Source organism: Pristiophorus japonicus, chromosome 1, assembly GCF_044704955.1.
Source record: "Pristiophorus japonicus isolate sPriJap1 chromosome 1, sPriJap1.hap1, whole genome shotgun sequence".
NCBI lineage: Eukaryota > Metazoa > Chordata > Chondrichthyes > Pristiophoridae > Pristiophorus > Pristiophorus japonicus.
In genome coordinates this window covers 542,891,955-542,906,203 of record NC_091977.1, presented here as the reverse complement: position 1 = coordinate 542,906,203, position 14,249 = coordinate 542,891,955, and the positions used below count along the sequence as shown (strand labels likewise).

The window sequence follows — 14,249 nt, the reverse complement described above, 5'->3', positions numbered from 1 at the left end:
AATAGTGCGGTTACTGACTCCAGTGTTGTGTAATTCAAAAGAATTGAAAATACATCAAGTCTTGAAGGTTCCAGGGGGATGATTTGCACGCCTGTTTCTGATATTTACGGCCTGTGTTTTGGTCAAACAACTTCTCTACGCCTATCCGACCCTTCATAATCTTAAAGGCCTCCATAAAAACATAGAAAATAGGAGCAGTCGTTGGCCATTCGGCCCTTCGAGCCTGCACCGCCATTCAATATGATCATGGCTGATCCTCTATCAACACCATATTCCCACTTTCTCCCCATACCCCTTGATGCTTTTTGTGTCGAGAAATCTATCTATCTCCCTCTTAAATATATTCAGTAACTTGGCCTCCACAGCCTTCTGTGGTAGAGAATTCCACAGGGTCACCACCCTCTGAGTGAAAACATTTCTCCTCATCTCGGTCCTAAATTTCCTACCCCGTATCCTGAGACTGTGACCCCTTGTTCTACACTTCCCAGCCCGGGGGAAACATCCTCCCCGCATCCAGTCTGTCCAACCCAGTCAGAATTTTATACGTTTCAATGAGAACCCCTCTCATTCTTCTAAACTCTAGTGAATACAGGCCTAGTCGACCCAATCTCTCCTTATATGACAGTCCTGCCATCCCAGGAATCAGTCTGGTGAACCTTCGCTGCACTCCCTCTATGGCAAGTATATCCTTTCTTAGGTAAGAAGACCAAAACTGCACACAATACTCCAGGTGTGGTCTCACCAAGGCCCTGTATAACTGCAGTAAGACATCCTTGCTCCTAAATCCTCGTGCAATGAAGGCCAACAAACCATTTGCCTCCCTCACTGCTTGCTGTACCTACATATTTGTTTTCAATGACTGGTGTACAAGGACACCCAGGTCCCTCTGTACATCGACACTTCCCAAGCCATCACCATTTAAATACTATCGGGTCGCCTCTTGGCCTTCTCTTGGTGAATATTTGCTAAACAGGGGCTGATTGCTATTGGTTGATGGTCTATCTTGTCTTACAGATGATGCAACAGCTGTACACCGAATGCAAGCTTGTCCACGCTGATCTCAGTGCGTACAACATGCTGTGGCATATGGGGAAGGTAAGAATACTTTCAGGTGTGTCAGGGTTAAGAAAGTTCAGTGATGATTTTTACTGGGGGTGGAGTAGAAAGAGAAAACTGGTCGTCAGACAGTAACTCGTAATTAGAGAACTCAGTCCTCTCGGAATGCTTTTATTTTAAACTCTGAACTAAATTAATCCACTTCCTTGTAACAGTGTTATTTGCATCCTATTAGCAACCTAGGAACAGGAGAACATAAGAAATAGGAGCAGGAATCGGCCATTTGGCCCCTCGAGCCTGCTCCGCCATTTAATAAGATCACGGCTGATCTGATCATGGACTCAGCTCCACTTCCCCGCCCGCTCCCCATAACCCTTTACTCCCTTATCGCTCAAACATCTGTATCTTCACAGCGGAAGGAGCGTGCGGCAAACCAGTCCCACCCACCCTTTCCCTCAACCACTGTCTGTCCCACCTGTGACCGAGACTATAATTCCCGTATTGGATTGTTCAGTCACAAAAGAACTCGCTTTTAGAGTAGAAGCAAGTCTTCCTCGATTCCGAGGGACTGCCTGTGATGATGAAATATATTCACGGCTGTCTGGGGCAGAGAATTCCACAGATTTACAACCCTCAGAAAAAAAGATTTCTCCTCATCTCAGTTTTAATGGGCGGCCCCTTATTCTGAGACTATGTCCCCGAGTTTTAGTTTCCCCTTGGAGTGGAAACATCCTCTCTGCATCCACCTTGTCGAGTCCCCTCATTATCTTACATATTTCAATAAGATCACCTCTCATTGAAGAGGCCATTCACAGCCTCGAACCTGTTCCGCCAATCAGGTCACGGCTGGTCTACGGTCTACCCACTTTGGTTCCGTAACCCTTCAAACCTTTGCCGAATAAAACATCTAACCTTATTAGTTTTGAAATTTTCAATTGACCGCCACCCTTTGTGGGAGAGAGTTCCAGACAGAAACATAGAAAGTAGGCCATTCGGCCCTTCGAGCCTGCACCGTCATTCAATAAGATCATGGCTGATCATTCACCTCAGTACCCCTTTCCTGCTTTCTCTCCATACCCCTTGATCCCTTTAGCCGTAAGGGCCACATCTAACTCCCTTTTGAATATATCTAACGAACTGGCCTCAACAACTCTCTGCGACAGTGAATTCCACAGGTTCACCACTCTTGAGTGAAGAAGTTTCTCCTCATCTCGGTCCTAAATGGCCTACCTCTTATCCTTATACTGTGACCCCTGGTTCTGGACTTCCCCAACATCGGGAACATTCTTCCTGCATCTAACCTGTCCAATCCCGTCAGAATTTTATATGTTCCTATGAGATCCCCTCTCATTCTTCTAAACTCCAGTGAATATAAGCATAGTCGATCCAGTCTTTCTTCATACGTCAGTCCTGCCATCCCGGGAATCAGTCTGATGAGGTTCACTAGATAAATCCTGGGATGAGATGACTATCTTAAGATGAGAGTTTGTGCAGAATGGGCCTATACTCTCTGGAGTTTAGAAGAATGAGAGGTGACCTTATTGAAACACAAGATTCTGAGGGGGATTGACAGGGTAGATGCAGGGAGGATGTTTCCCCCGGGCTGGGGAGTCTCGAACCAGGGGTCACAGTCTCAGGATAAGGGGTCGGCCATTTAGGACTGAGATGAGGAATTTTTTCACTGAGGGTGGTGAACCTTTGGAATTCTCTGCCCCAGAGGGCTGTGGATGCTGAGTCTCTGAATATATTCGAGGCTGAGATCGATAGATTTGTGGAGTCTCAGGGAATCGAGGGATGTGGGGATCGGGCGGGAAAGTGGAGTTGAGGTCTAAGATCAGCCATGATCGTATTAAATGGTGGAGCAGGCTCGAGGGGCCATATGGCCGACTCCAGCTCCTATTTCTTATGTTCTTATTTCCACTACCCTTTCTGTGACGTGCTCCCTGGCCTCTAGAATTATAGAATTTTTTGGATTTCGTTCTGCTTTGTCTTTATTCCTAATGGTGGTTCAGATGCACACAGATCTGACTGCGTACTGAAAAATTTCCCTTTTCCCAAACATCGCTGTTAAAGGGACCTATGCCGAACAAACTCATTCATAAAAACATCAGAAAATAGGAGCAGGAGTAGGCCATTCGGCCCCTCGAGCCTACTCCGCCATTTAATATCATGGCTGATTTGATCTTGGCCTCAACTCCACTTCCCTGCCCGCTCCCCATAACCCTTTACTCCCTTATCGCTCAAAAATCTGTCTATCTCCGCCTTAAATATATTCAATGACCCAGTCTCCACAGCTCTCTGCGGCAGAGAATTCCATAGATTTACAACCCTCTGAGAGAAGAAATTCCTCCTCATCTCAGTTTTAAATGGGCGGCCCCTTATTCTGAAACTATGACCCCTAGTTCTAGATTCCCCCACGAGGGGAAACATCCTCTCTGCATCTACCCTGTCAAGTCCCCTCAGAATCTTATAAGTTTCAATCATTCTTCTAAACTGCAATGAGTATAGGCTCAACCTGCTCAACCTATCTTCATAAGTCAATCCCTTCATCTCAGGAATTAACCGAGTGAACCTTCTCTGAACAGCCTCCAATGCAAGTATATCCTTCCTTAAATACGGAGACCAAAACTGTACGCAGTTCTCCAGGTGTGGCCTCACCAATACCCTGTACAGTTGTAGCAGGACTTCCCAACTTTTATACTCTATCCCCCTTGCAGTAAAGGCCAACATTCCATTTGCCTTGCTGTACCTGCAGACTAACTTTTGTGTTTCATGTACAGGTACCCTCAGATTCCTCTGTACCGCAGCATTTTGTAGTCTCTCTCCATTTAAATAATGAGCTTTCTTATTTTTCCTGCTAAAGTGGATAACCTCACATTTTCCCACATTATACTCCATCTGCCAGATTTTTGCCCACTCACTTAGCCTGTCTATATCCCTTTGCGTCCCCCTCACAATTTGTTCTCCGACCCATCTTTGTGTCATCAGCAAACTTGGCTACATTACACTCGGTCCCTTCATCCAAGGCATTAATATAGATTGTAAATAGTTGAGGACCCAGCACCGATCCCTGTGGTATCCCACTAGTTACTGTTTGCCAACCGTGCAATGACCCATTTATCCCGACTCTCTGTTTTCTGTTAGTTAGCCAATCCTCTATCCATGCTAATATATTACCCCCAACCCCGTGAACTTTTATCTTGTGCAGTAACCTTTTGTCTGGCACCTTATTGAATGCCTTCTGGAAATTCAAATACATCTTATCCACCCTGCTCGTTACATCCTCAAAGAACTCCAGCAAATTTGTCAAACATGATTTCCCTTTCATAAAACCATGCTGACTCTGCTTTGATTGTATTATGATTTTCTAAATGTCCTGCTACTGCTTCCTTAACGGACTGCAGCATTCACTGGACTTCAGATTGATTTTTCACACACTTGACGTGTTTTTTGTTTCTGCACAGGTCTGGTTGATTGACGTCAGTCAGTCTGTGGAACTGACTCATCCGCATGGACTAGAGTTTCTCTTCAGGGACTGCCAAAATGTTTCTCGGGTATCGATTACATTGCTTTTTCCTGTTGCAGATCAACTTACCTTGGCAGCAGTGAATTACTGCAGCTTTACGTAGAATTTATAGCACAGAAATCGGCCATTTGGCCCAACACATCCGTGTCCGTGTTTATGCTCCACACAAGCCTCCTCCCATACTATATTTCATTTCACCCTATCACCATAACCCTCTATTCCCTTCTCCCTCATTAGCTAGCCCAGCCTCCCCTTAAATGCATCGATACTATTTGCCACAACCCCTCCCTGTGGCAGCGAGTTCCACATTCTCACCGCTCTCTGGGTAAAGAAGTTTCTCCTGAATTTCCTGTTGGATTTATTACTGACTATCTTATATTTATGGGCCCTGGTTTTGGAGGCTCCCACAAGTGCAAACATCTTCTCTACCTCTACCCTATCGGACCCCTTCATAATATTAAAGTCCTTTATCCAGTAAGCCTGGTCAATCTTTCCTGATAGTCATCATCTCTCAGTTCTGTTATCCTTCGACTAAATCTTATTTTTTCCACTTGTTCCAGTGCTTCTATATCCTATTTGCAATATAGAGACCAGAAGTGTTCACTGTACCCAAGTGTGGTAAAACCAAAGTTAGGACCGAGATGAGGAGAAACTTCTTCACTCAGAGAATTGTGAACCTGTGGAATTCTCTACCACAGAGAGTTGTTGAGGCCAGTTCATTAGATATATTCAAAAGGAAGTTAGATGTGGCCCTTATGGCTAAAGGGATCAAGGGGTATGGAGAGAAAGCAGGAATGGGGTACTGAAGTTGCATGTTCAGCCATGAACTCATTGAATGGTGGTGCAGGCTCGAAGGGCCCGAATGGCCTACTCCTGCACCTATTTTCTATGTTTCTATGTATAAGTTTAAGTTAACATCTTTGTTTTTGAATTTTATTCCTCTAGAAATGAGCCCCAGTACTTTTTATTTTTTAAATTGTACAGTAGAACATCATATTGTGCTACTCCAAACCAGGGTTTATTCAATCATGTGGCAATTGAGTCGCTCTGGTGTTGCAGAGTTTACCTCGCTCTACCAAAACAAGATATTATTCATAGGGCTTCCCAGCCTTACTGCCTTGCCCTTCTGCAGACAGTGCCATGTGTAATTGCTGTGATGTTGAAGCTGCAATCATTGCTTCCGGCCTCTCTGAGCCACACTCGTTTCCAGTATCCCAGTCTGCTGATTTTCCCCAAAATTCTTGTGCTGATTTTGAAATCCAAAATTGGCCTGCCCGTGTCCTAACTCGCACCGAGTCCCGCTCACCCATCACCCTCTGTGCTCGCTGCCCCGTGTCCTAACTCACACCGAGTCCAACTCACCCATCACCCCCTGTGCTCGCTGCCCCGTGTCCTAACTCGCACCGAGTCCCGCTCACCCATCACCCCCTGTGCTCGCTGCCCCGTGTCCTAACTCGCACCAAGTCCCACTCACATCACCCCCTGTGCTCGCTGACCCGTGTCCTAACTCGCACCAAGTCCCGCTCACCCATCACCCTCTGTGCTCGCTGCCCCGTGTCCGAACTCTCAGCAAGTCCTGCTCACCCATCGCCCCCTGTGCTCACTGACCCCGTGTCCTAACTCGCACCGAGTCCCGCTCACATCACCCCCTGTGCTCGCTGACCCGTGTCCGAACTCACACCGAGTCCCGATCACCCATCACCCCCTGTGCTCACTGCCCCGTGTCCTAACTCACCGAGTCCCACTCACCCATCACCCCCTGTGCTCGCTGACCCGTGTCCTAACTCACACCGAGTCCCACTCACCCATCACCCCCTGTGCTCACTGCCCCGTGTCCTAACTCACACCCAGTCCCGATCACCCATCACCCCCTGTGCTCACTGACCCGTGTCCTAACTCACACCCAGTCCCGATCACCCATCACCCCCTGTGCTCACCGACCCGTGTCCTAACTCGCACCAAGTCCCACTCACCCATCACCCCCCTGTGCTCACTGACCTGTGTCCTAACTCATACCGAGTCCCACTCACCCATCACCCCCTGTGCTCACTGACCCGTGTCCTAACTCACACCGAGTCCCGCTCACCCATCACCCCCTGTGCCCTGTGTCCTAACTCTCACCAAGTCCCACTCACCCATCACCCCCTGTGCTCACTGCCCCGTGTCCTAACTCGCACCGAGTCCCACTCACCCATCACCCCCTGTGCTCACTGCCCCGTGTCCTAACTCGCACCGAGTCCCACTCGCCCATCACCCCCTGTGCTCACTGCCCCGTGTCCTAATTCGCACCGAGTCCCGTTCACCCATCACCCTCTGCTCGCTGACTTGTGTCCTAACTCGCACCGAGTCCCGCTCACCCATCACCCCCTGTGCTCACTGACCTATATTGGCTCCCGGCTAAGCAACACCTCGATTTTTAAACAAAAATTCTCATCCATGTTTACAAATCCCTCCCTATCTGGTTGATCTCCTCCAGCCTGACAACTCTCCGAGATCTCTGTGCTCCTCCAAGTCTGGTCTCCTGAGCATCCCCGATTTTAATCGCTCCACCATCGGCGGCTGTGCCTTCAGCTGCCTGGGCCCCAAGCTCTGGAATTCCCTCCCTAAACCTCTCCACCTCTCTCCCCTCCTTTAAGACATTCCTTATGACCAAGCTTCTGGGCACCTGTCCCAATATCTCCTTGTGTGACTCGGTGTCAAATTCTGTTTGATAATTGCTCCTGTGGAGCACCTTGGGACACTTTACTATAGGAGCAGGGCGGTCTTACTGCAGTTGTACAGGGCCTTGGTGAGACCACACCTGGAATATTGTGTACAGTTTTGGTCTCCTAATCTCAGGAAGGACATTCTTGCTATTGAGGGAGTGCAGCGAAGGTTCACCAGACTGATTCCTGGGATGGCAGGACTGACATATGAAGAAAGACTGGATCGACTGGGCTTATATTCACTGGAATTTAGAAGAATGAGAGGGGATCTCATAGAAACATATAAAATTCTGACGGGACGGGACAGGTTAGATGCAGGAAGAATGTTCCCGATGTTGGGGAAGTCCAGAACCAGGGGTCACAGCCTAAGGTTAAGGGTTAAGCCATTTAGAACCGAGATGAGGAGAAACTTCTTCACCCAGAGAGTGGTGAACCTGTGGAATTCTCTACCACAGAGAGTTGTTGAGGCCAGTTCGTTAGATATATTCAAAAGGGAGTTAGATATGGCCCTTACGGCTAAAGGGATCAAGGGGTATGGAGAGAAAGCAGGAATGGGGTACTGAAATTGCATTATCAGCCATGATCATATTGAATGGCGGTGCAGGCTCGAATGGCCTACTCCTGCCCCTATTTTCTATGTTACTACGCTAAAAGCGTTGTACAAGTCATTGTTGAAATTTCTCCGTGACCTCATCCTCTCAACCATTTTGTGATCTCCTGTTTTACCTCAATACGTATACCTTCCACTTATTCACACTGGATCTCATCTCGCTCCTCGTTCCCTCCACCCCATCAATGGCAGACACAAAGCTACTATCCTCGGAACTCATCCATTCAGTTCCTTCCACCTCGACTCCTGCCCCCTACAGCAATGGTGACTTCTCGATGGCAATTACGGGTGGGCAATAAATCCCATGAATTAAAAAAAAACATTATCTGGTCATTATCATATTGCTATTTGTGGGAGCTAGCGGTGCTCAAATTGGCTGTTGCGTTTCACACATTACAACAGTAATCCCCCACCACCAACATCCTGGGGGTCACCATTGACCAGAAACTTAACTGGACCAGCCACATAAATACTGTGGCAACAAGAGCAGGTCAGAGGCTGGGTATTCTGCGGCGAGTGTCTCACCTCCTGACTCCCCAAAGCCTTTCCACCATCTACAAGTCACAAGTCAGGAGTGTGATGGAACAATCTCCACTTGCCTGGATGAGTGCAGCTCCAACAACCCTCGAGAAGCTCGACATCATCCAGGACAAAGCAGCCGTTTGATCGACACCCCATCCACCACCTTCAACACTCACTCCCTCCACCACCGGCGCCCCCTGGCTGCAGTGTGCACCATCTACAAGATGCACTGCAGCAACTCGCCAAGGCTTCTTCGGCAGCACCTCCCAAACCCGCGACCTCTACCCCCTAGAAGGACAAGGGCAGCAGGTCCATGGGAACACCACCACCTCCACGTTCCCCTCCCAGTCACACACCACCCTGACTTGGAAATATATCGGCCGTTCCTTCATCGTCGCTGGGTCACAATCCTGGAACTCCCTCCCTAACAGCACTGTGGGAGCACCTTCACCACACGGACTGCAGCGGTTCAAGAAGGCGGCTCACCACCACCTTCTCAAGGGGCAGTTAGGGATGGGCAATAAATGCCGGCCTTGCCAGCGACGCCCACATCCCGTAAACGATTAAAAAGAAACTGCTATATAGAAACTTACAGCACAGAAGGAGGCCATTCCGGCCCATCGTGTCCACGCCGGCCGACAAAGAGCCGCACGGCCCTCGGTCAGCAGCCCTGAAGGTTACATATAAACCTATAAACAATGAACAATGGCGGAAAGGTAAAGAGCACCCGGCCCAACCAGTCCGCCCCACACAACTGCGACACCCCTTACACTGAAACATTCTGGGCCCAAGTTTCCACGCGATAAAAAACGGGCGCCCCTCCGAGCTGGGCGCCCGTTTTTCGCGCCTAAAACGGCGCCGGAAAAAAAAAGCGCGATTCTGGAGCGCCCTGCAGCTCCTTGTCTGCCTGGCGCGGCGCCCAGGGGGGCGGAGCCTACACTTGCGCCGATTTTGTAAGTGGGAGGGGGCGGGTACTATTTAAATTAGTTTTTTTCCTGCCGGCAACGCTGCGCGTGCGCGTTGGAGCGTTCGCACATGCTCAGTGTGAAAAAAACATTGGCACTTGGCCATTTTTGTAGTTCTTTGTAGCTGTTCAATTTTTGAACATTTTTTAATAAAAGCACATTGCCATCAGCACTGAGGCTTCTTGCAGCAGTGAGAAGGCTGCAGGAAGCCTCAAAGTTGAGGCAGCCGTTTCCCTCCCCCTCCCCGCCTGCCGTCAGGAACAAACAGCTTTCACCCCCCCCCCCCCCCCCCCCAGCTGTTCTAACTGACTAGAACTGCAGAAAAAAAAAATGTGGAGAATTGCGATTTCTAAGATAGTCCGTTCTCCACCAGTTGCTCCTAAAAAATCAGGTGCAAATCATGTGGAAACTTGGGCCCACTATGTCTGTCTTTCATGTTTGCCTTGTTCTATTTGAAATTGGTACTCTGAAACTTGTACTTAACTCATGGATTTCTTGGGCCAAACATGTAGAGTGATCCATTATTCTGCTCTCCATGTTGCAGTTCTTCCAGAAGTCGGGAGTTGCAGACGCAATGGGCGAAAGGGAGCTTTTCAACGCAGTCTCTGGTTTAGGTATTACAGCGGATAATGAAGTGGACTTTGTTGCTGAGGTATAACCTTCTAATGCAGTAAAGCACGGCTTATGAATAAAATCTCAGTATTTTAAGCGTCTGGGGAGCTTTTACTACAACAAGGACATTTCGTAAAATATAACTTGTTGAGGGCTGACTTTGTGAACATTTCATTCATTAAACCAGCGAGTTAAACTACTTTCCAGTGATACGTTGCTGCAAGGGGGGAAATATAATTGAGTGGGCGAGAGTGAAGCGACTAATTTACTATTTGTTTTGTAGTAGCATAAAGTCTTTGGATATTATCTCAGATTATTTCCCCCCTTCCCCCGCCATGATTATCATCATCATCATCATCATCATCAAAGGCAGTCCCTCGGAATCGAGGAAGACTTGCTTCCACTCCTTATAATGAGTCCTTAGGTGACTGAACAGTCCAATACAAGAACCACAGTCCCTGTCACAGGTGGGACAGACAGTGGTTGAAGGAAAGGGAGGGTGGGGAGTCTGGTTTGCCGCACGCTCCTTCCGCTGCCTGCGCTTGGTATCTGCATGCTCTCGGCGACGAGACTCGAGGTGCTCAGCGCCCTCCCGGATGCACTTCCTCCACTTTGGGCGGACTGGTCTTTGGCCAGGGACTCCCAGGTGTCAGTGGGGATGTTGCACTTTATCAGGGAGGCTTTGAGGGTGTCCCTGTAACGTTTCCTCTGCCCACCTGGGCTCGCTTGCCGTGAAGGAGTTCCGAGTAGAGCGCTTGCTTTGGGAGTCTCGTGTCCGGCATGCGGACAATGTGGCCCGCCCAGCAGAGCTGGTCGAGTGTTATTAGAGAACTGTGCAAATATACCAGACGGATTAACGGACCTAGTTATTCTGGCTTTATATTCGGCTTGGAGATATTACTGAGTCTGATGGGAAGCTGAGTTAACCCGTTCGATAGTAGCCTATAGCGATTCGTTGACACAATCCTTCCCATCGTGGATATTGCATTAACCCCTCGCTGCCAGGCACAGTCGCTCTTCTAAGCAGGTCATTTGTTTTCTTTTGTTGGTGTTCAGTATTATGACCCAAAACTCCTCATTTTTTCCTTGTTAACTTTTATTATTTTTATTTTGAATTAAACTTACTTTGGAGGCAGTTCAATAGGTTGATTCCGGAGATGAAGGGGTTGACTTATGAGGAAAAGTTGAGGAGGTTGGGCCTCTACTCATTGGAATTCAGAAGAATGAGAGGTGATCTTATCGCAACGTATAAGATTATGAGGGGGCTTGACAAGGTGGATGCAGAGGATGTTTCCACTGATGGGGGAGACTAGAACTAGGGGGCATGGTCTTAGAATAAGCGGCCGCCCATTTAAAACTGAGATGAGGAGGAATTTCTTCTGAGGGTTGTAAATCTGTGGAATTCGCTGCCTCAGAGAGCTGTGGAGGCTGGGACATTGAATAAATTTAAGACAGATAGACAATTTCTTAACCGATAAAAGAATAAGGGGTTATGGGGAGCGGGCGGGAAAGTGGAGCTGAGTCCATGATCGGATCGGCCATGATCGTATTAAATGGCGGAGCAGGCTCGAGGGGCCATGTGGCCTACTCCTGCTCCTATTTCTTATGTTCTTATGGCTTGTTGTAAAAACCCATCTGGTTCACTGATGTCCTTTAGGGAAGGAAATCTGCCGTCCTTACCCGGTCTGGTCCTACATGTGTCTCCAGACCCACAGCAATGTGGTTGACTCTTAATTTCCCTCTGAAATGACACTTGTATCAAACCACTCGAAAAACCTTCACCACACGGACTGCAGCGGGTCAAGAAGGCGGCTCACCGCCACCTTCTCCAGGCCAATTGGGGATGGGCAATAAATGCTGTGAATGAATAAAAAATGCAAGATGGCTGCATTAATTTCAGTACGTTGTCTGTGCTAACCACACTACTACACCTTTCTTTTTAAAATAAATCTCGTAGATCGAAGCTTTGGAGAAAATGAACGAAGACCATGTCCAAAGGCGCGGCAAACACAGGACGATCTCGTACGATGAAAGTCCAACCGACGATTAAAGGAGGAGTGATTTTTAAATGTTTTATGCAGGCTGATCTTTGCAAGAGGGGAAAGATTAAATGGGCGAGCTGGAAATCTGATTGTGCAATTTAATCCACTTTAGGTTTAAAATTAAAAATGAGTATCAGTAGATTTGTGTAGTCGGTATTTATTGTGACCGGAATCAGACTGGTGTGGTGGTGAGGATACCTCCGTCTACACTGTGCGTGTTAATTTGTCGCGCGTTGGCCCGACTTGACTTTAAATGACATTTTGTGTGAAGGTTGTATTTACACATTGACAGTGTAATTGCATTGAAATGGGGTCAGTGAAATGTACGCCGTCACTGCCTTATTCGATGAAAAGTTTCTTTCCGCGTTTACCGTGTTGTGTTTGGAAAGCTGTCTCTGACAGTGCAACACCCGGGGGCCCAAATTGCTCCTTTTTTTTTTTAAAAAGGCCCATCCCCGGGCCGGGGTCTTCCGCCACGCCCCATTTTCCCCCCACCCCCTGCGCCGACCCCTATTGCGCACCGCGGGAATACGGTCGGTGCCCCCGACAGCTTCGGCTGGGCGCCACAACAGCCCTTAAAGGGGAGGGCGCGGCGCCGCGGCCGCCATTTTGTTTTAACCGTCGCGCCGAACTCCTGAGTTGGCCCGACATTGGCGCCCGTTGGTTAGGCCGGGCTGCCAACAAGCAGCATGGCGGGACCACTGGCCCGGCCGAGCCCCCTCCCTCGTAGCCCAATGAGGGCCTCGCAGCGTCCCTCCCCTTTAAGTGAAGGGGACAGGATGTTGCAACACGTCAGCATGGCATGACCGCGTCACGCTGACATCATCAGCATCGTGCTGATGGACACCGCCCTGCTACTGACTCCGACAGCCGCCGAAAGCATTGGAAGGCCATTTTTGACTTAAAAGAGCCCAATTTCCCACCTATTCCTCCCACCGGGCGGTAATAATTCGAATTATCCGTCCGCCATCGGGCGGGAGTGAATCTTCTCCCCCGCCCCCCCCGGAGTCCAGGTGTATCTGTTTAAACCAGATTCACTGAGCATTTTGCAAATTCGAATATCAACAAAATGTGATTTAAAGCAGCGGTCACAGGCCTTTAATTTCACTGTTTAGAAACAACTTATCATGGTCCTCTTAATTGTACTGGCATAGAAGGTGATTGGCAGGCCCATTTGAATTATAACTCTGCACTAATTTTGTTTATACAATAAATAATGAATTTCTGTTTTGTAGTCAAAAGATTGCTAATGAATCTTAAAAAGTCACTTAGAAAACAGTGAGGATATTGGATCATCTGGGAAACTTCATCATGTGTTCAGAAACAGAATTAAAAGATGGTGTTTCCCTAAGCTAAGTGCATCCAGAATGTTTTAAGTGTGGCGTCTAGAATGAATGCTCTGAACTTGTGACAGTGCAACTAGATCAGTAGTTGTATTGTGCATCTTAATTCATCCCAACCAAATATGGACCAGTGCACTTCATGTTGATCATAGAAAATTACAACACGGGGAGGCCATCTGGCCCATCGTATCCACGCCGGCCGACAAAGAACTAGCCAGCCTAATCCCACTTTTAGCTCTGTAGGTCAAAGCTCTTCAAGTGCATATCCCAGTACATTTTTAAATGTGGTGAGGGTCCCTGCCTCTATCACCCTTTCAGGCCGTGAGTTCCAGACCCCCACCACCCTCTGGGTGAATCTTCTTTCCCTCAAATCCCCTCTAACCCTCCTACCAATTACTTTAAATCTATGCCCCCCCCCTGGTTATTGACCCCTCTGCTAAGGGAAACCGGTCCTTCCTATCCACTCCAGGCCCCTCATAATTTTATACACCTCACTTAAACCTCCCCTCAACATCCTGTGTTCGATAGAAAACATCCCCAGCCTACCCAATCTTTCCTCATAACTAAAACTCTCCAGTCCTGGCAACATCCTCGTAACTCTCCTCTGGACCTGCTCCAGTGCAATCACGTCTTTCCTGATGTGTAGCAGGAAGTACTGTAATATCAGCAGGCCGGGGCCATTAGCGGGAGCATCAGCCCGACCACCGCAAGGTACAGCGCGTGCTGCTGCAACAGGGCGACTGGATTTGACGTCGCCCAAATCCAGGTCGCTGATTGGAGCGCGGGCAGGTACAGCAGGAGCGGCGAGAGATTGTAGAGGGACGTGATCGGGGCCCAGGAGAGGCGAGGGCCCAGGGGCAGCACGGGC

The 14,249-nt window shown here is 48.5% G+C and overlaps 1 protein-coding gene across 1 annotated transcript in view; it reads left to right on the top strand.

The window, feature by feature from the left end:
- The window catches only part of riok3 (RIO kinase 3 (yeast)), a 49,685-nt gene extending 37,506 nt beyond the window's left edge, over positions 1-12,179 (top strand). The window contains exons 9-12 of the mRNA XM_070896915.1: positions 1,015-1,095; positions 4,521-4,610; positions 9,929-10,036; positions 11,954-12,179. Of these exons, the coding sequence (XP_070753016.1) occupies positions 1,015-1,095; positions 4,521-4,610; positions 9,929-10,036; positions 11,954-12,046 (372 nt within the window). The 3' untranslated portion in view covers positions 12,047-12,179. The remainder of the gene's footprint in view (positions 1-1,014; positions 1,096-4,520; positions 4,611-9,928; positions 10,037-11,953) is intronic.
- Positions 12,180-14,249: the final 2,070 nt, after the last annotated feature.